The 27,396-nt window shown below is 45.4% G+C and overlaps 2 protein-coding genes across 5 annotated transcripts; both read left to right on the top strand.

Moving 5' to 3' along the window:
• Positions 1 to 224: 224 nt before the first annotated feature.
• rorc (RAR-related orphan receptor C) lies at positions 225 to 20,739 on the top strand. Of its 3 annotated transcripts, none has more exons than XM_047050208.1 (13): positions 225 to 572; positions 667 to 777; positions 5,537 to 5,566; positions 16,546 to 16,631; positions 17,096 to 17,237; positions 17,416 to 17,778; positions 17,927 to 18,055; positions 18,140 to 18,261; positions 18,630 to 18,762; positions 18,894 to 19,001; positions 19,126 to 19,236; positions 19,420 to 19,529; positions 19,716 to 20,739. In XM_047050208.1, the coding sequence occupies exons 2-13, from the start codon at positions 726 to 728 to the stop codon at positions 19,878 to 19,880; spliced, it is 1,551 nt and encodes a 516-aa protein (XP_046906164.1). In that variant the 5' UTR covers positions 225 to 572; positions 667 to 725; the 3' UTR covers positions 19,881 to 20,739. The 3 variants fall into 3 exon arrangements, with proteins under 3 accessions (XP_046906164.1, XP_046906166.1, XP_046906165.1); XM_047050210.1 differs by having other exon boundaries at positions 225 to 777; positions 17,416 to 17,537; positions 17,658 to 17,778; XM_047050209.1 differs by lacking the exons at positions 225 to 572; positions 667 to 777; positions 5,537 to 5,566 and adding an exon at positions 6,960 to 7,262.
• Positions 20,740 to 21,749: 1,010 nt separating this feature from the next.
• On the top strand, positions 21,750 to 27,313 carry LOC124487829 (extracellular matrix protein 1-like). Of its 2 annotated transcripts, none has more exons than XM_047050183.1 (13): positions 21,750 to 21,794; positions 21,990 to 22,307; positions 22,680 to 22,745; positions 22,878 to 22,940; positions 23,046 to 23,114; positions 23,879 to 24,165; positions 24,370 to 24,658; positions 24,808 to 25,058; positions 25,255 to 25,448; positions 25,606 to 25,891; positions 26,063 to 26,274; positions 26,515 to 26,596; positions 26,760 to 27,313. In XM_047050183.1, the coding sequence occupies exons 2-13, from the start codon at positions 22,238 to 22,240 to the stop codon at positions 26,940 to 26,942; spliced, it is 2,052 nt and encodes a 683-aa protein (XP_046906139.1). In that variant the 5' UTR covers positions 21,750 to 21,794; positions 21,990 to 22,237; the 3' UTR covers positions 26,943 to 27,313. The 2 variants fall into 2 exon arrangements, with proteins under 2 accessions (XP_046906139.1, XP_046906138.1); XM_047050182.1 differs by having other exon boundaries at positions 21,755 to 21,794; positions 22,659 to 22,745.
• The last annotated feature ends 83 nt before the right edge of the window (positions 27,314 to 27,396 follow it).

The following is a 27,396-nucleotide window of genomic DNA, read 5'->3' as shown; positions in this document are numbered from 1 at the left end:
GGCGTTTCTGTATTACTCATTTATCTATACTTTCATGTTACTTGCATCTTACCCCACTGATTTATTTAGTCGTTTTGAAATCCTATAAACTTCTAAAACTACTAAATCAATTATAGGATTATATTTCTCAACAGATTTTTACAGTGCAAACACAATCCGTTTTCACAAACAAACGGCCGCGAGTTATTACATAATCCCTGGTGACATAACCGGGAGCTTGCAACCTCGGGACACTCAGGGCGCAAAGAGCGCGGGGGTAAAACCGGAGCAAACGGCAAACGGCATTCGCGCGCACGGTGTATGTGCTTTCGGCTGATGAGTGTGTGTGGTCGGGCGGTGCGTGCTTAACGCACCTTATTCTCATGCTTCGGATGAATGAAAATGAAAAAAACATATTTGCTGTAACTACTGTAAAGACAACTGTAGGAATGATAAGGACCACGTTTTTAAAGAGACTGTTCAAATGAGAAACATGTTTTCAAACCCCATGGGTAAGCAGCAGCTCACCGTTGAGACGTGATGGCAGTAAACTTTTTTAAGCGTCTGCGCCGGCCGGGACGCAAGAACAACAGGTACATTCGTTTTGGAGTAAAACTCTCAGAATTTAAACCGAAATTTGCAGTACTTCCTGTAACATTAAATCCACGCTTGTGTACGCGTGTTGAGGTGCGTGCGTGACTGAGCGTGTGTAGGTTAGAGACTGGTGTTTATTTTGAAAGGAGAGAATGGATTATGAGGACCCTGAATCACCTGATCCCACAGCAGTCATCAAAAGAGGTAAGTTTCCATTTAATCAAATAATGTTTGATATTGATTGCCTGTCTCTCTCTTTCTTTGTTTCTCTCTCTCTCACACACACACACACTCACACACACACACGCACACAAACACACGCACACACACAAACACACACTCACTCACTCACTCACTCACACTTGGACACACACACATCTTAACCTGAGTTAGGGTTAGGGACTTAACCTGGTCCCATATATTAATTTGTTTGTTGCCATCCTAGGTTCTCAGTTGATATCCTCTGTACATTCTGTCACAGAATGTACCTGTGTACCTGGGACAGTACTCTTGTACTACGCTGTCTCAGACACCGAAATATCCAGCAACCAAACATCTGGAGAGACAAACTGGGCCTTCTCTGTTAATGTTATAATACATTCCCCTGAGTGTAAATGTATTTCCTCATATCCTTTCCACATTTTTGAGCTTCATCCCCATCTTGTCTCCCTGTTTTGCTCATGTGCAACTGTCTATCAGCTCCATTTGCTGCTAATCGAACTCCCCTTGTCTCCGTACTGGATTAGATCACTTAACCCATCCCCAAAACTCCCTCTCTCAGGTTTGTCTCTCCCCTCCCTTCTTTTTCTTCTTAACTCTTCCAATCTCCTTCTTCTTCTCCTCCTCTCCTCATTAGCTCACGCTCTCTTCTCCTATTTGACCTGGCAGTGTAAAAGGTGCTCTCTGTGGGTAAGAATGGCAGTAATCTGCTGTAATCCCAGGGATTAGCTGTCCATGCAGATCTGTTTTGGGCCTGCATCTATACCCAGCCTCTTGCTGACTAAAATGAACTAAAACCAGTGGTTCCCAGAATAGCTGTCCAGTCCCTGTCACTAAACTCCACTTACTGTACACAGCCAATTACACCTGCACCACGACTCTCCATGGTCTGGAACTCTCCATTGCTATAATAATAATAAGACTTTATTTATATAGCACATTTCATTCAAGAATTGCAGCTCGAGATGCTGTATTGCTATGATCTGCTTAACAAGACCCATCTGTTTACATCCTTTCTAACCTCTTATAATATCCGTGAAACATAATTTTTACTGCCAACAAAGCACTATGTTGTCTGATTATCAACCTGTTCAAAAGAATAGAATGAAGGAGAACATTTATAGAGGAAGTGAGGGGGCTGGACGGTTAAGTCAGTTCTGGCCCAGATGAGCTTCTCTCTAGAAAGAAAGGTGAAATAAGGCAGTGTGAACAGGAGTCAATACTCTCTCTTTCCCTCTCTCTCTTTCTCTCTCTCTCTCCCTCTCTTTCTCTCTCTCACTCTCTTTCTCTCTCTCTCTCTGTTTCTCTCTCCCTCTCTTTCTGTCTCTATCCCTCTCTCTCTCTCATGAATACTGTTTCCCATGCTGCCATGTGTCTGTTTGTGTTTCTCATCATCAGGATGTTTAGGGTGTAAGGCCTTATTGTGCATGTGCCTAAATACAGCAAGCTAAGTTCAGGCAGGAAACTCAAAGCAGGGCATTATCGGCTTAGCTGGCTAATGCAATGTGATTGATAGCAGCATAGTTGAAAGTATTCATGATTGAAGTGACTTGGTGTCTGTGAGATTTAGCTGGTGCAGAAATCTTGTTTTTCATTGTTAACAAACAGGCAAATGATCTGGCCTACCAACTGCACAGCATTCAGGGGTCCTTAGAGCCATTATGTAAGAATCACTGAACAGAACGACTGTCAATTCATTAGTGAACTGTGAAATCCCGACCGGAGCGTGTGTGATGTGTTTACATAACAAGAGACAACCATTACAAAATATGTACTGAATACTATATATGCAATGCCCTCCACAATGTTTTGAGACAAATATTTTTTTTCTTCAGATTTTTCTCCATACAGTTTTCTGATTAAAGTTCCATTCTTCATAGACACTATAACCCAGCAGTGATAGACGTAAAAGAGCAGCTTCTTAAGTAAGATTCCCTGTTATTATTTATTAAAAAATTATGATTGTAATTGACATTTTGGTTTCAACATGTAGAGACAACTCCTTTTATACTTTGGGATGTGCGTACTGGGATGTTATGACTCCCTCAGGTACTGGGATGTTATGACTGCCTCAGGTACTGGGATGTTATGACTGCCTCAGGTACTGCCTCAGGTACTGCCTCAGGTACTAGCTCAATCATCTTCATTCATGATGTAACTGCTGATGGCAGAAGAAGGAGGTGGACTAGCTCCTGGAACAGCCAAGCCGTGAGAACAGCCCAGCTTAGAGAACAACCCAGCTGAGAGAACAGCCCAGCTGAGAACAGCCCAGCTGAGAACAGCCCAGCTGTGAGAACAGCCCAGCTGAGAACAGCCCAGCTGAGAGAACAGCCCAGCCGAGAACAGCGAACAGAGATCCTTAGCACCAGTGACCTTTTGTTGAAGACTTTCAATGCAAGGATATGCAGCAGTGTACAACCCATGACTACTTTATTTGGCATAATGTTGCGTTGTCTCAAACATTATGATGCCCTGAAATGGGGGGGGGGGGGGTATCAAAGGCTTTACAATTTCTACATGGTGAAACAAAAATGTATGAAAGTACCCTTTAATTAAACCTGTGCACTTTACTTCAGCACATGCTGATAGAACATCTGAGGCAAGCCTCTACCTTATCAGCCCCTCTCACTGACTCTCACTCTCACTAACCCTAACCCTAATTCTAACTCTCTCACACTTACACAAATACTACAGTTCTGGATCACATTGCAGTCGGCTTTAACACACACACACAAATGTATATGTACTCAATTGTTTATCACATAAATGAGTAAAATAATTCTAACACAAAAATACTAATACTAATATTTAGTTTTTTTTCTTTGCTCTAGTTTTAAATTTGTAATTAAACAATTCATAAATGTTTAATGTGCACAGAAACATGGCACATGGTGTTCCTTAGAGCATGACACAGTAAGAGTTCTGAGGGCAAAGTTTAGCAACAGATTAGAGTAAAGGAAAGAAAGAGCGACCCACCAGGGTGGAGAGATGTTCTGGAGTGTTCTGGAGTGTTCTGGAGTGTTCTGGAGGCGTTGATGGAAAGTAATGTTTCTGTGTGAGTGAGTTTACTATGGGTACATGGATACTCCACCTTCATCAGATTTACTGCAGATTTTTGGTTTAAATGATTGGTTTTGTCAGTTGCCGTCAAAACAATACGTGTTAAGAAATGCATTTTTAGGTGTTTGTAAAGTCTGTGTGTGTGTGTCTGGATTTCCATGTGCCTTAGCAGTACTATACTATCATCCCTGTGTTTTGCTTATGAAGCAAAACAGATTTGAACGAAGGAAAACAAAAGTGAAAAACCACAGCCGGCTTTCACAGACCCAGACAAAGACAGGCTAGCTAGCACTACCCCCCTCATTGATGCTTATCTCCTTGGCCCGCTCTCCTCACGCACGCACAACCCTAAAAATATCCCCTCATCTCGGAAACATCCTCACTCATGTGCACACCCACCTTATTTTCGGAGTTGATCACAGTTGTGGGCAGTGACAGACGGAGAGGTCTGATGCTTCAAACGCCCCCCTAAGTACCACTGCTGTTTCTCACCTACAGTACCACTGCTGTTTCTTACCTGTGTGTGTGTGTGTTTGTCACAGAAGCAAACAGGCACATAAACGTGTGTGTGTGTGTACCAGTTTATGCACGCAAGTGTGTCTGCTACTCAAGAAAAGCCCTCGAAGTGCTTTCTAGCACTGCCTCTCAGTCTGAGCTCTGTCACACAGTCAGGCTCAGCCACAGTCAGGCTCAGCCACAGTCAGGCTCTGCCACAGTCAGGCTCTGCCACAGTCAGGCTCAGCCACAGCCAGGCTCAGCCAGTCAGGCTCTGCCACAGTCAGGCTCAGCCACAGTCAGGCTCTGCCACAGTCAGGCTCAGCCACAGTCAGGCTCAGCCACAGTCAGGCTCAGCCAGTCAGGCTCTGCCACAGTCAGGCTCTGCCACAGTCAGGCTCTGCCACAGTCACGCTCAGCCAGTCAGGCTCTGCCACAGTCAGGCTCAGCCAGTCAGGCTCAGCCACAGTCAGGCTCTGCCACAGTCAGGCTCAGCCACAGTCAGGCTCTGCCACAGTCAGGCTCTGCCACAGTCAGGCTCAGCCACAGTCAGGCTCTGCCACAGTCAGGCTCAGACAGTCAGGCTCAGACAGTCAGGCTCAGCCACAGTCAGGCTCAGCCACAGTCAGGCTCAGCCGCAGTAAGGCTCAGCCGCAGTCAGGCTCTGCCATAGTCAGGCTCAGCCACAGTCAGGCTCAGCCACAGTCAGGCTCTGCCACAGTCAGACTCAGACAGTCAGGCTCAGCCACAGTCAGGCTCTGCCACAGAGAATTCGATCTGGCAACCTGTTGCTCTGCAGTCGAATGCTCTGCCACTGAGTGACTGTACCACACAGTCTGACTGAGACACAGTGCCTGTTTTTACCTCAGGATTACACTACATGAGGGTCATCTTGAGCTCCATGTTCCCCCCTCTACTGTAACCCAGCAGTGATAGACAGGAAAGAGCAGCTGTTTAAGTATATATATGGTAAAGTACACCTGAAGTTAGTGGTGGTGTATATCCTGTTTACTGTACACTGTATTTCCTCCTGGTCCACTGGCTGTAAAGGCAGTGCTGGAAGGGTGCAATTTTGTTATTTGACTAATTTGTCAATGTTATCCTCTCTCTGTCTCTCTGTCTCTCTCTCTCTCTCTCTCTCTCTCTCTCTCTCTCTCTCTCTCTCTCTCTGCTTCACCCTCTGATGCAGAAAGCCACCTGTCCAAGAAGACTCATTTGAGTAAGTACTCAAAATGTGTGTGTGTCTGTGTGTGTGTGTGACAGAGAGAGTGTGTAACTGCATCTGCCACCACTTGTCTGTGTGGTATGGCTGAGCTTGTGCTAGTTGTATGTGCATGCTATGTGGTTATCCTCTCAGTGGTACATACAAACATGCGTGCAGCTGTGTAGAGTGAACACACACACAGGCACACACAGGCACACACACACACACACACAGGCACACACAGGAACACACACGGGCACACACACACAGGCACACACACACACACAGGCACACTCACTGTAGCCTCTGTTGAGCGGTATCATGCCCATGTGTCACCATGCGTTGCACCTGCCCCACACTAGGCCGTAGCAGGAAGATGCTGATCCCATATTGGCATTTTGGCATCTGTGTACAGATAGGATCTCTAGTCTATGAAACATGGTGGTTGACTGGTTTAGCACTTCTGCCGCAACCATAGCACACCTGTTGGTTGTGAAGACAGTATTTAATGTTTGTTTGAATTTGTCCTCACTTCAAATAGTTTCCTTTCCAAGGATGCCTTTTAAATCTATAAATATCAATATTGTTCATCACTTGTTTTTGCTAATTATTGAAAGTTAGTGAATGTGCTTTTGGAAATGCACAAAAAAATGCTGCAGGTTATCACCCAAATACACTGGAAGAGTGCAAAGGTATGAATACACTTTGTATGTTTTTAGCTTGTTTCCTTTTCATACTGTTCAATTAATGCTGACTTACAGAATGGGTTGCCAGTAATTCATGTCGATGTGTGGTGTAGTTTGTGTGTGAATCTATGTGGTTGCATGTGCATTTGAATACTATATTGAACATTTGCATGCGTGCAGAAGTGTGTGTGTGGCGGGGGGACCTAATTTGGTATTTTTACTGTCTGGAGAAGAAGGGTTATAAGAGGGGTGCCACCCAGCTGCTGAGATGGAGGGATGATACAGGTCTGACTGCCAAGATGGAGCTCTGAAACAGATGTCGGAAAGACTGTACATGGTTTGGTTGACATCAGGTGCTGTTTGCTGGGAAAAGTAGAGAGGAATGAGGGCAATGTTTCATTCATCACTGCTAAATCTTCTGTTAGTGTATTTCGTTTCAGTTGGGAAGATGTATTTTCTATGTCAGTGAAGTCCTAAACTCATTTAACTGAAGGACTGAGAGAATTGTCACAAGATGAAAGTCAGTGATCCTATTCTGAGGTTAAAAGTGGGTTAGGTGGCAAGCATAGAGGTAAGACATACTGAGAGAGAGACTGAGGGAAAGGCCCTCTCTCTCTCTCTCTCTCCCTCTCTTTCTCTCTCTCTCCCTCCCTCTCTCTCTTTCGCCCTCTCTCTGTCTGTCTGTCTGTCTCGCTCACTCCTGCTCTCTCTTTCTCCTGCTCTCTCTCTCTTTCACACACACACCCCCACACACTCACAAGGTAGGTGGAGGCGGTGATTGACACTCTCAGGAATCTGAACACATGCACACTAGGTGCAGTGAACACATCACTCAGCAAGAAAAAGAACAGACTAAGAGAAAGAGCGAGCAAGAAACTTTGAGAGAAAAGAGAGAGAGTGCTGTGCCTTCAGACAGTGCCCGGGAAGTGTCTGTGAGAGAGAGGGAGCGAGTCACAGAGAAACAAACTGAGTTTGTGAAAGTGGGACAAAAACTGACAGAAGTGGAGCAGTGAGGATGATGCGAGGTAGGAGTGATGACAGATGTGTGTTTAGTATCTATATGTGTGTGTATGTTTGGGTGTGTGCGGGAGTGATGATGATAGACAGCGAATGTCTTATGAATAACTAAATTCATTTTTATATGTTGTACTTTCTCTGTCTGTTTCCACGCTCGACACGTGTCCCATTGTCTTATGAGTCCTTTTGTGGCACTATCAACTTCATTTCAAAGCACATCCATGTTCTCATGTCCATGTTCTTAAGTTGGTAGTTGAGTGATCACTGCATATCCTGACACTCAGAATACAATTACAATCGATGTCCGTAGTAATAGTTTAGTTTAGTAATCAAGTTCTTGTCTATCATACAACGTACTACATATTAAGAGTCTCATCTCACTGGGTAAAGTCTCACTGGGTAAAGTCTCACTGGGTAAAGTCTCACTGGGTAAAGCCACAAAGCCATGTCCTGTGTCAGAGTTCTTTCTATCTGTCAGTCATCTTAGTTTCTGACGGGATCCATGTACACATATTCAGAACATGTTTGGGTTTCACATTATGCCACGACTGCAGCAATCACATCCTACATTCCTAATGTGACGACCTAAACTGCAGTTTACCAACCCATAATGAAACTTTGGTCAAGTTCTTCATAGAAAGGAACTAGTGTGTTTTTTCCCTAAACTTCTCCAAGCTAACAGATCTGATTCATCCTTAGTCCATCTTCCATGCAGAAACACTCACCTTATAGAAGTGTGGGAACACATTGCGTTTGTGAGAATTTTAAACCAACAGGTCTTCAAAGTGTTCTTGTACGTTGACATTTAGGTACTGTATGGCTCCTCTGTGGTTGTGGATATTGCTCTGATATGACTCTCTGTTTGACTTGCTTTGAAATGTTTGAAAGGTTTTCATTGTGAACACAATATTCCTACCTTATCTCACCCACTCTGTGGGCTTCTGCATGATTACATGCTGTAAAATGTATGTCATGACACATGAGTTATAGTTTAAGTGAGCAAGTTCAGTTGCACTGGATTTATGAAATGTCAGACAGATTGGAAGGAGTTGGATAATGATAGAGATCAAGTGTTAACAAGTTTGCATTATTGTTACAGTGTACAATTCTGGGAAATGTTCATAGAAAAGAGGTGGAGAGCTAAAGGCACCACATGTACAGAAAGTGTACACACACACACACACACACACACACAAATATATGTAACAGTATATTTCTGTAACTGTACCTATGCCTAAATCACGGTAGCTTTAAACCTGGTCAGTTCATTGTTCTCTGTCATTCATCCCTGACTGTGGGAAAACAGCTACCTGTGTCTGGGATGGAGACTGGTTTTAAAAGCAACTTCTTTCTCGACTCTCTGGAGGGTCTATGTGACCTGGGGAGGAGGGGGTGAGATGATCTGGGGAGGAGGGGGAGATGATCTGGGGAGGAGGGGGTGAGATGACCTGGGGAGGAGGGGGAGATGATCTGGGGAGGAGGGGGTGAGATGACCTGGGGAGGAGGGGGTGAGATGATCTGGGGAGGAGGGGGTGAGATGACCTGGGGAGGAGGGGGTGAGATGATCTGGGGAGGAGGGGGGAGATGATCTGGGGAAGAGGGGGGGAGATAATCTGGGGAGGAGGGGGGAGATGATCTGGGGAGGAGGGGGAGATGATCTGGGGAGGAGGGGGAGATGATCTGGGGAGGAGGGGGGAGATGATCTGGGGAAGAGGGGGGAGATGATCTGGGGAGGAGGGGGAGATGATCTGGGGAGGAGGGGGGAGATGATCTGGGGAGGAGGGGGGAGATGATCTGGGGAAGAGGGGGGGAGATAATCTGGGGAGGAGGGGGGAGATGATCTGGGGAGGAGGGGGAGATGATCTGGGGAGGAGGGGGGAGATGATCTGGGGAAGAGGGGGGAGATGATCTGGGGAGGAGGGGGGAGATGATCTGGGGAGGAGGGGGGAGATGATCTGGGGAAGAGGGGGGGAGATAATCTGGGGAGGAGGGGGGAGATGATCTGGGGAGGAGGGGGAGATGATCTGGGGAGGAGGGGGAGATGATCTGGGGAGGAGGGGGGAGATGATCTGGGGAAGAGGGGGGAGATGATCTGGGGAGGAGGGGGGAGATGATCTGGGGAGGAGGGGGGAGATGATCTGGGGAGGAGGGGGGAGATAAATATTATCTTACTTTTGATTTCAAAATGCTTTCCTTCTTCTTTTGGGGACCCATATGTGACACTTACTCACTTCCAGCACCTTTATTACATCAAAGAATTCACAGCCAAACTAGAAGTCACCTTTTTAAACTCTGAATATGACAAATCAAAGAAAACACCCACACGTGGTGCAGCGTTTGATTATTCAGTTTGTAATTCAGTCGGACTGAGCTCCTTTTCACACGCCGCTGAGTGCGTGTTTCTCCGACAGTGAGAGACGTGTGGGATTTCAGAAGGTTTTCAGGGTTGTAGCTGTTTTGCTTTAGCTTTGAGGTTTTACGTTTATGATACATTGTTTGATTATCAACAATATGACATCCACATCACAATAATTTACCAGAAACTAAAATATCAAATTAGATATTCAATATCTATGGGCCCCAAGTTGTTAGTTTTTCATCTTATATGAATAAGGAGAATTGGAAAATATGATGCTGTTTATTTATAACTAATAAAATACATTCAATAAAATTCTATAAATCCATATATATTCTCTAAATAGTTTGTTGAGACTTTTAGATGCAGATTAAGTGTATTTCTGAATTAAAATGTGTTGATTATATTATTTTGAGAAAGGTTTTAATGTGTATTTGCATAAACATACATTTTCATACATTATAAATACATTAGATCAAATAATGTTTCTATTCTGGACAAAATGTACATGTTTTAATACCTTTTTAAACATAATTCTTATTTTATATATTTAGAGAAAGAAGGGCAAAGTATGGTAGGTCCAAACTTGAACAATATTGGCTTGTTTTTCTTGCGATACTTTTCAAAATATTCCATTAAACACCAAAGTTGCTTTATGTAAATATATCTGTGAAATAACAATTACCTCGTTAAAGAATAGCCTGACTAACAAAGGGTATTATTTGATTTTAAAACAATTTTTTTCATTGTAAAGAACTTTGAGCAGCAATTCGATCTTTCGTGAGTCTTATTAACACTGTAAAATATTTAATTGTTCTATGTTTTTGCAACCCTATTTTCCCTTTTTGTGTGTGTGTGCTTGCCTATGTGTTAAGTTTGCCTTTGTGTTTCCGGCAAAGGAGAGTTGAGGTTTTTTTATCAGTTTACAGTGCAAAGTGCAGAATGCTGACTCGAGGATTTGAGACAGCGACTAGGGGAGGATAATGGCACCAGCTGCCTTTGTTAGAGACAATCTCCTCACTGGACAAGGGATGATAAACGTCTCTCCTTTTTATTGAGCTTTGATGAAAGCTGTCGTTAAGCAGATCATTCAGCCTAGTCTGTCTGTCTGTGGCCTCGGAGGCCTTAGAGAGGCAACTGTAGCTTAAGGAAAGAGATTTGATAAAATTGTTCATGGCTCATTAGACAGTGCAAGTCCACTTGATCATTAGTTTTATTCTATCTGTTGTTCTGAGAGACATTTGGTGAGGAGAAAAGGAGAAAAAATAGGAATAAAAAAAGAGATTATATATTTGAGGAGACTAGTTGCGTAATGTTTGTCTGCTTCTCAAAGCCTTCGTTCTTGTTATCTCTGCATCTTTCATTCTCTCCCCCCCTCCCTCCCTCTCTCTCTCCCTCTCTCTCTCTCTCCCCCCCTCCCTCCCTCTCTCTCTCCCTCTCTCTCTGTATATATACATGCACACAGAGACCCGGTATATACATATATGATGATATAAGACAAATACCGACTCAGTGTCTTGGCTGACAGACAGTTGAGATGCAGTGACAGACAGGCTTGAAGCTGTTTCGTGGCAAGTTAACTGTGTTGGTGTAATCCTTGTACTCCTGTGCTGGTGATGCCTGTAACAGACATACTCAGACAGTATCTATTTACAGATATGTCACTGTAGCCTAGATGTCAAGATATCTCTCTGCTTGAGACAGGCCTTCTCCTCTGCTTACTGTGCATGTGGAAAGTCCCATCGGATGTTTGACTGTATTCTGCAGAGGTTCTGAGAGCTTCACAAAGACGGGCGCGAGACAACACAGAAGATTGTATGTGGAAAAATGTTTGTTGAATATTGCATTTTGCATAAGCACCACAGTGACACTGCAATGTTCAGGTCTTCTTAGATTTCTGGATCAAGCCCTGTCCGTGTCGTTCTGAGGGGTGTTGCCTTGTTACTTGTCTTTGCTTGGTTAGTGCTGCTTCCAGCCTTGCTGGTCCAGTGGTGAAGATCTCCTCTTTAAGGCTAGTCAAAGAAAATACATGAGAAGTGGTGAAGATTGCATTTGACTGGTCTTGAACTTGGGAACCATAGATATAAAGCTTCTGGAAAGGCTGTCCACAACATGTTGGCTGTGTCTGTTCATTTATGCCCATTTATCCACAAGCATATTAGGGATGGTGTTCACTGCGGTTGGGTGATGACAGATGGCTTGCAGATGGTGTTACATTACATTACATTTACATTTAGTCATTTAGCAGACGCTCTTATCCAGAGCGACTTACAGTAAGTACAGGGACATTCCCCCCGAGGCAAGTAGGGTGAAGTGCCTTGCCCAAGGGCACAACATCATTTGATACGGCGGGGAATCGATTCGGCAACCTTCTGATTTCTAGCCCGACTCCCTCCCCGCTCCCTCACCGCTCAGCCATCTGACTCCCTTGACTCCCCTGTTAGAACTGATTCCTAATGTGTTTGATGGGGTTTAGGTCAGGGGTCTGTAAGCCAGTCAAACTCAACCAAACGTTTGTGTATGGACCTGGCTTTGTGCACAGGAGCGTACTCAGCAGTTCCTGCAGGTGTAATGTTTAGGTGTCCCAATACTTGAGTCTTTCTAGTGAAGATAGAAGGCAGGGAGAGTGCACAGTGTATACTGTAGATAGCACATCTTATAGTAGGTCTGTGGGCAGAGATAATGAAAGGAAACAGAAAGAAATAGCCTGATATTAGCGATGTGGCTTCTCACTCAGAGAGATGAGGTGAACTAGATAGAGAGGGAAAGAGACTTGATGACCTGGTGACTTATTAATTCTGTCACTACGGTTATCAAGAGAGACCTGGGAAGAGTAAGTGATGTTTATGTTCAGAATGATAAGTGTACTACAGTGTTTGGAGCTTAGACCCCATGGGGAATGATAGATCAAAGGGTGTCTGCCCAGCATCCCCCATGGGGAATGATAGATCAAAGGGTGCCTGCCCAACATCCCCCATGGGGAATGATAGATCAAAGGGTGCCTGCCCAGCATCCCCCATGGGGTCCAGACACTGGTGGCAGTGGTGGCAGCCAGAGGAGTGGAAGAACAGAGACAAGGCACCGGGTGGAGACGGGGAGGTGGAGGGTCATGCACTTTGGTAGCATGGACAAACTAAACAGGGAAAGAACCGTATTTAAAGGTACAGCATCATTGTGATGTAGGCTGACAGCTACAAGGAAGATTTGACAGGGCTAATTGCCAGACGAGAGCGCTGATCCATACTGACAGCCCAGCATAGGAAAGAGGGAAGGAGAGAGCGTTCTTAGCTTCATTTGACATGCTAAGATTATACCTTGCTGAAAAAATGTGTTTGTTTATAAAAGAGGAGTACAGCTTCATGTATGGGCAGATGGATGATTGTCAGTTTTTAATATGTGTGTGTTTGTGTGTGTTTGTGTGAGTGTTTGTGTGTGCGTATGAACAGTGAAAGGTTGTAGGTCACATTGGTTTCCTGTTGTTTGAGGTTGAGAATCAGAACTGAAACAGCAAAAAACTGAGACCACTGACGTTTTATCTTCCTCTCCGTTCACCGATCTCACCTCTGCACCTTTATCTACTGGATAACAGCAAATTCACATCCCAATCACTCACAGCACATTGGCATCCTAATCACTTGTTTGCTGTACAGCATGTTGGTATAAATATACAGTCATACACAGACCATGATAATTAGATAACGTTGTGTGGAACCAACGGACAAATTTAGCACCATTCACTCAATGTGCTGTCTGTCATTTTACTGGGAGTGCAGTGGACACAGGTCCAGATGCTGTGTTGTCGTGAAGATGGTGCGTTGTCATTGACTGACACTTTTCAGGTGTTCTTCCTTCAACCATTCAGTTTTCTTGGGAGATTCCTGTGGCACCAAATGAGGGCACACACTGACACACTGACACACACACGCGTGCAGCATTTACACTGACACACACACGCGTAGCATTCACACTTGACACAGTGACACGTACAATGGGCCAAACCCATGGCATGCCCGCCTCACATCAATGACGGAAGAAGAAAGCCATGACAGTAGATGATAGGAAACAGCATGAAACATTAGAGGAGTGCAAAGGTTAAGATGAACTGCTGTCCAAGGAGAGATTAGGGACGATGATGGGGGGAGAAAAGGGGGTATAGGGGAGGAGGTGAGAGGAGGATGGGCATTCCTGGCAGTGAAGAATGAAAGAGTGTATTACTGGCAGTTGTGTCCTTTGTGAGTGAGATTGAGAGAGGGATGGAGACAGAGAAAGGGAACATGAAAGAGGGATAGTCAGAGTGAGAGAGAAGCCAGTAAACCACTTTAAAAGAGTCTGAGGTTGACACCTTCACATCCTTCCACTCTCAAATATTCCCCATTCTCTGTTTTGTCTCATCTATTTTATTTGATGTTATCTGCTTAACTGTTATTAATGTCATTAGCATATCTTTATGAGAGGAAAATACCTCTTCATCCTCTTAGTTCACATGGTCTGATGGCTTATGAGACATTTTCATTTCGTACCTGGCCATGTAGGAATCTACTGATCACTACTCCTGTTTACAGAGAGGGGACCTTAGATAAGGCAGGGCTCTACTATGCTTGTAGGGTTTATTGATGCATCCAAAGAAGTTGACCGCGTCCACCACTTTAAGCTGTTTAATAAGCTCAAGATTAGAGGTGTGCCCAGTAGCTTAGTACGCATCTTAGCTTACTGGTACGCAAACCAGAGCATGAGAGTAAGATGGGGGAGCATCTTATCTACCCCTTTTACAGTTGGTAATGGGGTCCGGCAGGGCGGTATATTATCCCCAGCCCTGTTTAATATCTATATGGACGACCTTTCCATGCAGCTGGGGGGATGCAGAGCAGGTTGTATGATAGGTGATTCCCTGGTCAACCACTTTATGTATGCTGATGACCTAGCTTTACTATCCCCTAGTAGCAGCGGGTTTCAACAGCTGCTTAACATCTCCTGTAATTATGGGGTTGATTTTGATGTTCAACATAATGCCAAGAAGAGCGTGGTAATGGTCTGTAGAACTAAGGATGACAAGGATATTAAGTTCCCTGCCTTTCAACTTTCTAGGCAAACTCTGGGGGTGTCCAATAGTACCAAATACTTGGGGTACATTATTACAGACACATTGGAGGATGATGCCGACATGTTCAGACAGAGGAGAGTGCTCTATGTCCAAGCTAACATGCTGGGTAGAAAATTCCACCGCTGTCCACTTGACTTAAAAATTAATTTGTTTAGAGCCTACTGCACCCCTCTCTATACAGCTCCACTCTGGGTGAATTACAAGAGGGGGAGCTTGCGTAAATTGAAAGTAGCCTATAATGACTGTCTTAGGATACTCCTGAAGAAACCCAGGAGTACTTGAGCCAGTGAGCTGTTCTGCAATGTGGGTCTAACCCCCTTCATGGCCTTGTTGAGGAATCTTACTGTTAAGTTTATGAGTCGGCTGGACCGATCTGTAAATTTGATAATTGATTTGATGACAGACCCTGGCCGTAGCTCTGTCAAGTCAAGTTCACCTCTAAGATCTGGAAACACTGGCACGAGTGCCTTTTTTAGCCCTTCTTTCCTTGCATTTTGCTATTTAATGAATTATTTGTATGTATTGTTTGTTTTTTTGTTTTTTCGTTCTACCCTGTGGGCCTTGAGCCTGTAATAATAAAGTTGATATATTTATGTATTTGGAGCTTTTGGTAAAACAATACCAGACACGTCTTATGGTACTGTTCATGTGCTGGTTGTTTGTTGGCTGATTGGATTCCTGTTGATAGTTTCCTCTCTCATCTTCCTTCATCTACATTTGCTGCAGTAAATTGCAGAGCAAGTCAGTATTTCAATGTGTAAATCATGCAGAATGTCCCAGTTTGTGGTTGAGCATGTACGTGCGTGTGGTGGGATTGGATGAGGGGACAACCAGACCTCAGATCACACAGTAAATTTCCATGAAGTCAACAAGTTAGATTTACTGTCATCTACACCCACACACACACACACTCTCTTTTTATCAACATGATTTTACTTGCTCTTTGACAGTATTTGCTCAGCACAGCCACCTGTTGGTCAAAGTTGTCACCTGTTTTCAAAATGTGATTAAAGACCAAATCAGTTGATTGGATTGGATAGGTGTGTGTTTGTGTGTTTGACTGGTCCTTAAACATGACTGTGTGTGTTTGTGTGTTTGGCTGGTCCTTAAACATGACTGTGTGTGTTTGTGTGTTTGGCTGGTCCTTAAACATGACTGTGTGTGTTTGTGTGTTTGGCTGGTCCTTAAACATGACTGTGTGTGTTTGTGTGTTTGACTGGTCCTTAAACATGACTGTGTGTGTTTGTGTGTTTGGCTGATCCTTAAACATGACTGTGTGTGTTTGTGTGTTTGGCTGGTCCTTAAACATGACTGTGTGTGTTTGTGTGTTTGGCTGGTCCTTAAACATGACTGTGTGTGTTTGTGTGTTTGGCTGGTCCTTAAACATGATTGTGTGTGTTTGTGTGTTTGGCTGATCCTTAAACATGACTGTGTGTGTTTGTGTGTTTGGCTGGTCCTTAAACATGACTGTGTGTGTTTGTGTGTTTGGCTGGTCCTTAAACATGACTGTGTGTGTTTGTGTGTTTGGCTGATCCTTAAACATGACTGTGTGTGTTTGTGTGTTTGGCTGGTCCTTAAACATGACTGTGTGTGTTTGTGTGTTTGGCTGATCCTTAAACATGACTGTGTGTGTTTGTGTGTTTGGCTGATCCTTAAACATGACTGTGTGTGTTTGTGTGTTTGGCTGGTCCTTAAACATGACTGTGTGTGTTTGTGTGTTTGGCTGGTCCTTAAACATGACTGTGTGTGTTTGTGTGTTTGGCTGGTCCTTAAACATGACTGTGTGTGTTTGTGTGTTTGGCTGGTCCTTAAACATGACTGTGTGTGTTTGTAGCTCAAATTGAAGTGATCCCGTGTAAGATCTGTGGAGATAAGTCTTCAGGAGTTCACTATGGAGTCATCACATGTGAAGGCTGCAAGGTGAGGAGACAGTGATGACACACAAACACACATTCATACACACGCACACACAAACACACATTCATACACACGCACACACACAAACACACATTAATACACACAATACGTGTTGAACAATAAACTCACTCATAATTTCACTGAAACAAGGACAAACATTTCAGACGATTAGATGTCAATGTTATGACACGTCAACTCTTCGCTGCCCCTTGACCCCTGCCCCTTGACCCCTGCCCCTTGACCCCTGCCCCTTGACCCCTGCCCCTTGACCCCTGCCCCTTGACCCTGCCCCTTGACCCCTGCCCCTTGACCCCTGCCCCTTGACCCCTGCCCCTTGACCCCTGCCCCTTGACCCCTGCCCCTTGACCCCTGCCCCTTGACCCCTGCCCCATGACCCCTGCCCCATGACCCCTGCCCCATGACCCCTGCCCCTGGACCCCTGCCCCTTGACCCTGCCCTCCTCCTAGGGGTTCTTCCGGCGGAGCCAGCTTCCCACAGTGTCCTACTCCTGCTCCAGACAGAGTAACTGTCCCATCGACCGTGCCAGCAGGAACCGCTGCCAGCACTGCCGCCTGCAGAAATGTCTGGCACAGGGCATGAGCCGGGATGGTGAGACACACACACACACATGTACACACACAGAAACACACACACGAACACACACAGTACACACACAAAAAAACTGAAGAAAACCCATAAACAGGAGAAAAAAAACCTTAATTAAATATCAAACGACCACGAGGTTTCAGACGGTTTAATCCACCTTAGATCCTTGTCTGTCCCTCAGCCGTGAAGTTCGGCCGCATGTCCAAACGGCAGCGAGACTCTCTGATCGCTGAGGTGGAGAGACACAGACAGCTGCAGCGCCTCCAGGGGGAGGCCCAGGCTTCCCTAGCCTACCCCAGCAAGGCCCACAGGGAGCAGTCTTCCCCACTACACCCGCCCATGGCCCTGGCCTATCCCAGCAAGACCCACAGGGAACAGTCTTCCCCACTACACCCGCCCATGGCCCTGGCCTATCCCAGCAAGGCCCACAGGGAGCAGTCTTCCCCACTACACCCGCCCATGGCCCTGGCCTACCCTAGTCCTGGGGAGGGAGAAGTGCTACCCTTCCCTACTGAAGTGCACCCGTACCTGGTGTGCTCCTCAGGTGAGTCCCAGGCTGTGGGCCTGGCCTCCCGGACCTCTTGTGTCCGGTCAGAGGTCAGAGAGTAGGGGCAGCAGGGGGTATTCCAACAGGAAAGGTGAGGGACGAGGTGTGTTCTATCCTCTCACCCTGTGGGTCCTTTTTGTCTCAGGGTTTAACTCCAGGCAGGCCTCACCTGATCAGTCAGGACTCTGCATGCCCAGACTGGAGATGGGGATTCGAACCTTTGACCTACATGATGATCCTTTTGTCTCCTATCCTACTTCTCTGCAACAAATAGGTGAGTGTTCCAGTCTGTCCAGTAGAGTGGGACTAGCCTCAGGGTATCCAGGGTGTGTGTGACTGGATGCCCTCTGCGTTTCAGAGGAGCTGTGTGGTAGCATCGTTCGCTCCCATCGAGAGACCAGCCAGTACAGGGTGGAGGAGCTGCAGGGGCTGAAATGGAAGGTGTTCAGCAGAGAGGAGATCCATGCCTACCAGAGCAAGGTAGGAACTCTCTCTTTCTTCCTCTCTCTCTCTCTCATAATCTGAAACGGAGGTCAGATAGCTGAGCGGTTAGGGAATTGGGCTACCAATCAGAAGGTTGTCGGTTCGATTCCCGGCCGTGCAAATTCCGTTGTGTCCTTGGGCAAGGCACTTCACCCTACTTGCCTTGGGGGGAATTTGCCTGTACTTACTGTAAGTAACTCTTGTTAAGCGTCTGCTAAATGACTAAATGTAATGTAAATGTAATTATGAGTTAGAGCAGTAGTATGATAAACTTAACCTTCCTCTCCTTTCTCTCCTCCCTTCCTCTCCTCCCTTCCTCTCCTCCCTTCCTCTCCTCCCTTCCTCTCTTCCCTTCCTCTCACCAGTCAATGGATGAGATGTGGCAGCATTGTGCTATCCGGCTAACTGATGCTGTTCAGTACGTGGTGGAGTTTGCCAAGCGGATCCCCGGGTTCCAGACGCTGGGGCAGAATGACCAGATCACCCTTCTAAAGAACGGTGAGCCGTGTTGTCACTCATAAAGGTGCAGAGGTGAGATTGGTGAACGGAGAGGAAGATAATGAACCCACGTGGTCGTGGTGTAAAACAGGCTTTCTCCCTCCTCCTCTCCTCCTCCTCTCCTCTCTCAGGTTCAATGGAGGTGGTGTTAGTCAGGATGAGCCGTCTGTTCAACACAGAGAACAGCACCGTCTTTTTTGACAGGAAATTTGCAGGGACTGAACTGTTCAAGTCTCTTGGTGAGATATTGCATGTCATGCCACTACAACCCAATCAATGAATACAATTACAAATGAAACGGTTTTGATGTTAGCCTTTGACTCTTGGCTGTACGTTAACGGTAAGTCGTTTGTCCCTGGACAGCCTGCGGGGATCTGATCAAGGCCGTGTTTGACTTTGCTCACAGCACATGTGCTCTAAGACTCACAGAGAACCAGATCGCTCTCTTCAGTGCATTGGTGCTCATCAACCCAGGTACGAGAGTTAGTCTCTGTCTGTCTGTCCGTCTGTTTCTCCTGTCCCCTTCTCTGTCCCTCCTTCTAACACTCTCTCATTCTTTCTATTTCTCTCACAGTCTTACTCTCTCTCTAACACCACACACACACACACACATTACTGCCCCATGTGATGTGTGTCCTGAACCGTGTGTCTCTGTAGAGCGTCCGTGCCTGGAGGACAGGCGCAGGGTGGAGAGGGTGCGCAGAGACGTGGAGGTGGGACTCCACCACATCCTACACCGAGACAACCAGGGCAGCCTGCTGCCTAAGGTAACACACGGTTACACAGGCTGGCACTAACTCTCACACACACACACACACTCACACACACACACACACACACACACACACATATATACATATATATATATATATATATATATATAAGTAAATGCACATCCTTTCGGTCACGTTGTGAACTGAAAGTCTGTTGTTGCGTGTTTGTGCTTTCCTCAGTTGAACCAGAAGGTGGAGCAGTTGCGAGCGCTGTGCAGTCTACACGTGGAGAAGCTGCAGTGGTTCAGCCAGTGCTACCCTCTCACTGTGCACTCGCTCTTCCCTCCTCTCTACAGGGAGCTGTTTGCCTCTGACACAGACATCCTCCCTGTAGAGCCCCACTGATCTGTTGTATGTGCTAGCATGCTACCTACTTACCAGCACACACACGTACACTGGAACACACACACACACACGTACACTGGAACACACACACACGTACACTGGAACACACACACACGTTCTACACCCACACAAAATGTACTCACAGTGTTGATGACAAATGTTGTAATTAAGTCTTTACTCAGCTTTACTTGCTAAATAAGTATATTGATAAATAAGTATATTTTTGTAATTCTAAAACGGATCTGAGTAGTGTTAAGATCTCGTTCTCGCTTTCATGCAGAAGTAATTTTATAGATAATCCTACTCGAAAATCCAGGTATTTCATTACTTTTATATAGCCTAAAAGAATTAAATCAGATCGGATGTGATTTTGTTTTGGGGAGTACTGATGTTTGAGCTCACGTTTGATTCTTGATTTATGAGAAGAGAAGTGAGTTGTAACTGATCTCAGGTGGCACTGCAGTGTTCTCTAGCTCAGAGCTGGTCGAGTTAAGAGGGTGCAGATCTCTGGGGTTCCAGGGCACACTGGGAATCTAAACTCAGTCTCATTTGTTTCTGAAAGGTATTGTTCTCTAAATGTCTGTTTTTGCTGAGCAGGGGGACAGGCCTGGGAGCTGTTTATTTGAAGATTCCCTTTAATCTGTTGGCTTGTCTTTCTTGTGGTTTATGACTAAAGGTGTATATGACTGAAGGTGTGATTTGGTTGTGTGAAGGTCTCATCAGTATTAACAAGGGATTTGTTTGTTGTTGAAACTGCTTGTTGCAGTTCTATATTTCTGGTTTGTCTGTGGTATAAGTCTAATGTGTTGATTCTTAAAAAGATTGCTTAAAATAAACTCACAACAACGAATCTGAAAAAGATTGTATTTTTGTATGCAGTAGAAAATAAATATCACCAAGGACATGAGTGACTAACTGTACCAAACAACCCCACAAGGAGAGGGAGAGAGGATCACATGATGAAGGAGCTCTGAGGATACTGTTACTAGTTCAAGTTGCAGCGTGTGTCCACACACAGCTACCTTCTTCAGCTGACATGTCCATGACAAATGCAGACATTCCTGCAGCAGGCTCTCCCAGCTGTGTAAATGTGTGCTTGTGTCATTACAAGACCTCTCTGAGCCAGCTGGGCTTCCTCCTGTGAGGGATCTGAAGGGGATGTTGCTTTGAGGAATGTTGTTCACAGTGCTCCATTTGGGAAGTGACAAACTCTGATGTGCCCAGTGACATGATTAAAAACTGCACTATGAGATCTAAAATAAGACACACTTACAGCCAGAGATGTTGCTCAGAGATTCCTGTCAGGGGGGCTGTGTCAGGGAGAGACAGCTGCTTACCTGGGATGAGCATAGGTCACTAATCATAACAACGAGGTAGCCCCAAACATTGCAAGCAGCCAAAACATGAAGCATACATTGTGAAAAAACGAATAAGTGCCAAGGGAAGAACCATAAGAGCATGCAGTTAAACAAGTTACAATTAAACAACATAAAACTCAAAAAGTGCAAGTACAATTAAACAACATGAAACACAAAAAGTGTAAGAGTGTACCTGTGGAAGAACAATCAACAGTAAAATATTTCACAGCGAGTACAATAGTGTAAATCTGTTAGGCCTATAACTAACCAAGAGCAACAAGTCACTCAATAAGAGTAATTGTGATCCTGGAGGAGACTAACATCAGGTCGAGCCCAGCATTTTTAAGTGCCGTTGCACTCCCGGAACAAGTGCGTCTTGAGCCTTTTCTTGAAGGTGGGGAGACAGTCAGTGTCCCCGATGAGAGTGGGGAGCTGATTCCACCACTGGGGGGGCAGGCAGGAGAAGAGTTTGTGTTGGGACCGGGTGCTCTTGAGCGGTGGGACCACCAGACGGTTGTCAGAAGAAGACCGTAGGTGGCGGGTGCGTGTAAGGCTGGTAAGATTTTACTAACAAATAGCCTAAAACGTGCCTAAAACGTGTCAGGTATTTATCTGAAATAATGATCTGGCTTCACAGAGAACGTTTTGCCATGTAATAATTTTTCCCCAGATTTGAGAGGAACCTATGACTCATGTGGAAAACCTGTACCAACCCTCCTTTTCTCCTCTATCTCCGCCTCATCTCTCTTAGATCACAACACATCTATAAAAACCGAATGAGTTTGCCTAAATCCACACAAACAACCAATCCAATTCCTTGTCCTTCAAGTGGGACGCAAACAGCCTACTGTTAGCTAGATACTTGGACCTTGAGTTAAAGCTCATGTGCTGTCAGCTTGTATTTTGAAGTACTGTTCAAGAATTTTGTGGAACAGTAAAGTAGTAGACAGCGGAGAAGACAGACATCGGACACCGTCCCACCGTCTCTAAACAATCGCGATGGGCTGGTCTTGGGCTGTTGCCTGCTCGTTAGCATTCGTGTTGGTCTTCGTGCGCTCGGAGTCTGAAGGTATGTAGGTATTTTAAGTTTGTCGTTTTATGGCTTGTACGCACATTTATTTAAACACATCAAAGTCTTCAACGCTGGGCTTACTTGCACTTCCGTCAGTGTTGTCCCCTTCTGGCCGTCATCTGCAGTCTGCAATATAGTTATTTAATATAACGTATCCCTTTGCCCGAAACACAGAAAATTATGGCATGTACCAAAGCCTACATTTTGTCCTGTTGGCTCGAAAGTCCGTTCTGAACACTTTTTGAGTTGAGACTTTGCTCTGTTAAACAGTTACAGTTGCAAAAGAAGTTTGTTCTATGTGAGTGCGTTTGTGTTACAATCTGCCTTCATCCAGCAACACATTCACAGTCTTACATTCACGTATCTCAGAGAGTTTGGAGTACCCTGATATGCTTCAGCGACCTTTGGAATTGTGGGAAATGTGGGACCCCATAGGTAAGACCCATTGATCCTGTCCTGATGCTAAACCACAACACTGTTACTGGCACTGTCCCATTGCTGACCTGGTTAGATACTAGATAACATTACGTTTTCACACTTCTTTCACAAATAAAACGTCATTGTTAGAGTTTCCTGACATGCTGCAAAGAGAGGCCCCTCCTCATCCTGACGTGATCCGAGCAGTGAAAGGTAAGAGGACGCGTGGCTGCTGTAACACTTCAGTAAGATGCACACAGCAGCTAGCTGATCCTCCAGTACTGTAAGCAAGGCTACATGTTATCTGTGTTTTCACAGAAAGATCCAGAGCAGTTGTGGCACAGATTGAAGTCACCCCTGACCTAGACGCTGATCCTATTCCCCAAGGTCTGTGTGTGTGTGCTGGTGTGTGTGTGTGTGGGTCTGTGTGTGTGTGCTGGTGTGTGTGTGTGTGGGTCTGTGTGTGTGTCTGTGTGTTTGTCTGTGTGGGTCTGTGTGTGTGTCTGTTTGTGTGTCTGTGTGTTTGTTGTGTGTGTGCTGGTGTGGGTCTGTGTGTGTCTGTGTGTGTCTGAGCCACAACATCAGCACTGTCACCTATACCCACTTGATTTTGTATAATCCTCTAGTCCAGTACTCAGTATAATCCTCTAGTCCAGTACTCAGTATAATCCTCTAGTCCAGTACTCAGTATAATCCTCTAGTCCAGTACTCAGTATAATCCTCTAGTCCAGTACTCAAGTACAGCGATTCCCAACCTATGGGCTGCAGCCAGGGTCCTTGAGGGTAATGTAAGTGGACTGCCAAACCAATGAAATAATATATATGAAAAAAATATATAATTTTATTTTTTTAAATATTGATATACTTTAAAAAAAAAATGATTTAAACAGTTATAGTTGATGGACACTTTGTCTTCTTTTATCTGTCTTTAGCTGTGATAGCTAACGATGTGGCTCCTGTGTTGTTAGACATGTGATCATCTCAAATTAAGTGAACAGATATGTGGTGGGGGTGCCTCAAACATATTTTAACTATACTAGTGGGCTGCAAAGTAGAAAAGGCTGGTAATGGCTGCTCTAGTATTATTGTTAATATACTATAGTTCTGTTCTAATGTCTAATCAGAATCTTTATCTCACTATCTCCTCCCAGGTGGCCAGGCGTTGCGGCCCCGCTCCTTTGGGCCTCCTTCACACGAGGATCCCTTGCTACAGATTCCATTCCCTCCAGCCCAGCCGTCTGTTGACAACCTCCAAGCCATCTGTTTCCAGGACAACCGTCGTCCGCGGTACCCCCCCAGCTCCCTCCCCCAGAGTGGCTTTGGTTACCTGCATCGTCAAGCAGGCGCCATCAACCGTGTAGAGTCGTGGTACAACGAGTGTTGCCAGGGTAACGAGACCCAGGAGCAGGAAGTGAAGCTGTGCTGTGTCAGACAGGCGGTCAGTTACAGCCACTAATAGCAACAGTCAACGTTTTTATAAAGATATAAATCTTTATAGAGCAGGCAGACAAATCACACAGACCTTGGTGCCTGTCTCCAGAACTGTGGTGGGACAGGAAGCAAACAGGTCGTTCAGGAAGAAGCTTCACCATCCGTCTTTATCCTTCTCTATCTGTCTGTGTTTGTCTCCTGCATCGTTCAGTGGGAGGAGAACCTGAAGCAGTACTGTGAGGAGGAGTTCTCCATCAAGACAAGCCACTACCACTGCTGCAAGAAGCAAGGGGAAGCACGTCTGAGCTGTTTCCGTGGCGAGGCCCCAAACCCCACCTACCAGGATGTAGAGACACTCGTCCAAACAGAACCTGGGTTCACCTTTGACCCCAACACCTGTCAGAGGTACGCAGAGAAGAGAGAAGCCTCCAGACTGGATGGCACAGCTCTACCACAGACAAGCATGACCATGGATCCAGGAACCAACGGTAACCCCCAAGGTGTGTTTGTGTCAGAGCCACAACATCAACACTAAATTGCTGCGTGTCTCCTGTATTGGCCTCCTAGTTTTGTAAAACACTCTGTTTTACAATGTTGCCAGTCCTGTTTTGGTTGTCTGACTGTGTCTCATCTCACTATCTCCTTCCAGGTCGTCCAATGTTGGATCTTCCACATTCGCACGTTCTGTTCCCCCCCGCCCAGCCGTCGGCACACAACCTCAGGGCCATCTGTTTCCTAGGAAATCGTCGCCCTAGATACTCTGCCCTCTCCTCTACTGGCTTTGGACACTTGATAGAAGCAGGAAACGCCATCAACCGCTTAGAGTCGTGGTACAACGAGTGTTGCCAGGGTAACGAGACCCAGGAGCAGGAAGTGAAGCTGTGCTGTGTCAGACAGGCGGTCAGTTACAGCCACTAATAGATCATTTAATTTGGAGTTCAGTCGATACAGCATCATGTAGTATTTGGGGTGCTGTTTTGTTTTGCACTGTTAAATGTAAGTCAAGGTTTTTATAAAGATATGAAGGAAAGAGGTCCTTCAGGAAGGCATTCTTATCCTTCTTTATCTGTCTGTGTTTGTCTCCTGCATCCTTCAGTGGGAGAAGACCCTGAAGCAGTACTGTGAGGAGAATTCCATGGTCAACAGAAAACAGCCCCCCTGCTGCATGGAGACGGGTGAAGAATATCTGAGCTGTTTCCGTGACAATGCCCCAAACCCCACCTACCAGGATGTAGAGACGCTCAAAAAAACAGAGCCTGTGTTCACCTTTGACCCCAACACTTGTCAGAGGTAAGCAGAGACAGGAACCTGTGGATATGTGTAGGATAGAGAGATGCAGCACCTGTTATATATGTATATTTACCTGTAGAATGGGCTGAAGTTCAGATTCTATCTAATCCATTACAGTTGTGTTTAATCTATTGTTGTGTCTTCATCTTGTGTCCAGGTCTGTGCTGGGCCCTCGCAGCATCAAGGACGACAGGCCCAGAGAGCCTCTGCGGGCTACAACACAAGCAGCTGACATCAACTTCCCTCCAGGACGACCCTCCACGGACAACATCCAATCGGTCTGCCGCTTTGGCAAGCTCCGCCCCCTCTACCTGCCCAGATGCCTTCCAAGCACAGGCTATGGTTGGCTGGCCCGCCAATCGAAGGCTGTCAATCGTCTGGAAAAAGGGTTCAAGCATTGCTGCAAGGGCAAGAAGGAGGTGCTCGCCTGTGCTGACGGGAAGGTACGGATGAGTGAGACAAACATTTAGAAGGGGTGACATCAGCAACCTCGGTACAGCAAATTCTTGAAATACATTTCTCGGTTGCTTAGTATAAATAGGGATGAAACAATGATTAAATCGTCTGCCTTCCTCTTTCCTTGGGTCTTGCATCATCCCCTGTCTCCCCCTCAGTGGCGTGAGGCCATGGACAGGTTCTGTGAGGAAGAGAGCCAGTCCTCTGGTTTCTCCTGTTGTGAAATGCTTCAGGGAGATGCTCGATATGACTGTTTCTCTGGCCGTGCCCCACACCCACGCTACGACAGGGTTCTGCATTCCCCTCAGTCGGCCCTGCAAGAACTCACCCTCGGACACATCTGTGGCACTCACAAGATCGACAAGAAGAAGTAAGGACTTTGTAAAGTCGATGTGTGTAATATTTTTTATGAGGACAAGACATGGGAGTGTTTCTGTCCTGTGAAATATGGAAGTGGTTTGGATTTATAGATGTCTCAATTGCAGCGGTTTCTCTTCTAATTTTTGTTTGCCATCTGATTTCCAAATTCACTTTGGAATTTTGCTGAAAGAAAAATGAACCCCCAGCCGAAGCAGACACAAACATCTGATTTGTGTTCCTTCATGTTCAGTGTTGGGTTTCCTGTGCAGACCCTAGTAAATCGATGCTGCGCCCTACCTGACAACCAGAGAACTACATGCGTGCAGGACAAGGTGAGTCGTTTCCTGAAGGTAGGAGGTGGTGTTGATAAATAACAGCTTTCAGAAGGGGATCTTTTTTTTTAATGATAAATATTCACAGTTTATGTATTAGAATAAATGTATACATTTTATTGTGATCGTTTTTTACTTCCATACATTTTTTTTCCAATCCCAGCTTGCAACCATGGCAAAGAGGCTGTGTTCGTCAGTGAAGTCCTCCTCCTCTCCTGCCCCCCGCTGCTGCTCCTCTGGTTCCCAAGACTCGCCCTTCAGCTGCTTCTCTGGGTTGATCATGGATGCCGTCACCCAGGCAACTAGGTCCCCACGTGTCAGGAAGAGGAAGTGTCCACTCTCTTGAGTTGGCACTAAGCCAATCAGGGGACAGGCATGGCTGGAGTAAGATGTCATCCTTAATATCCAATGGAGTCCACCATGTTATTCCCCTCTAGTGACATACTTAATCAGTGCACATAAAGAAGCCAGTATTACTTTTAGAAGCTAAATATTTTAAACAATGAAAAGGATTAAGAGAGATACTGTTTTAAATAGATGCCTTTTAACAAATCCACATGCTTTTATATCTTTCTACCACTTATTTTGTCCACACATTCATGTTTAATTTAGTTTAAATCTGCATAGGTTTTCTATAGGGACGGAGCTGCAAATTCAGTTAATCTTTTAAACAAGATTATCTTCAGCATTTCCAATAAATTTCTATTTTCAAATGGTTTCCTGTGTCATTGTCATATTTGTGTGTCTTGACCGCCGTACGAATGTCTGCAGCATCACAGACTAGCTCCATTTTGGGGTGA

The sequence above is a fragment of the Hypomesus transpacificus genome, unplaced genomic scaffold (genome assembly GCF_021917145.1).
Source record: "Hypomesus transpacificus isolate Combined female unplaced genomic scaffold, fHypTra1 scaffold_101, whole genome shotgun sequence".
NCBI classification, from domain to species: domain Eukaryota; kingdom Metazoa; phylum Chordata; class Actinopteri; order Osmeriformes; family Osmeridae; genus Hypomesus; species Hypomesus transpacificus.
Note: the sequence above shows the minus strand (reverse complement) of the source record. Positions and strands in the feature narration are given on the sequence as shown.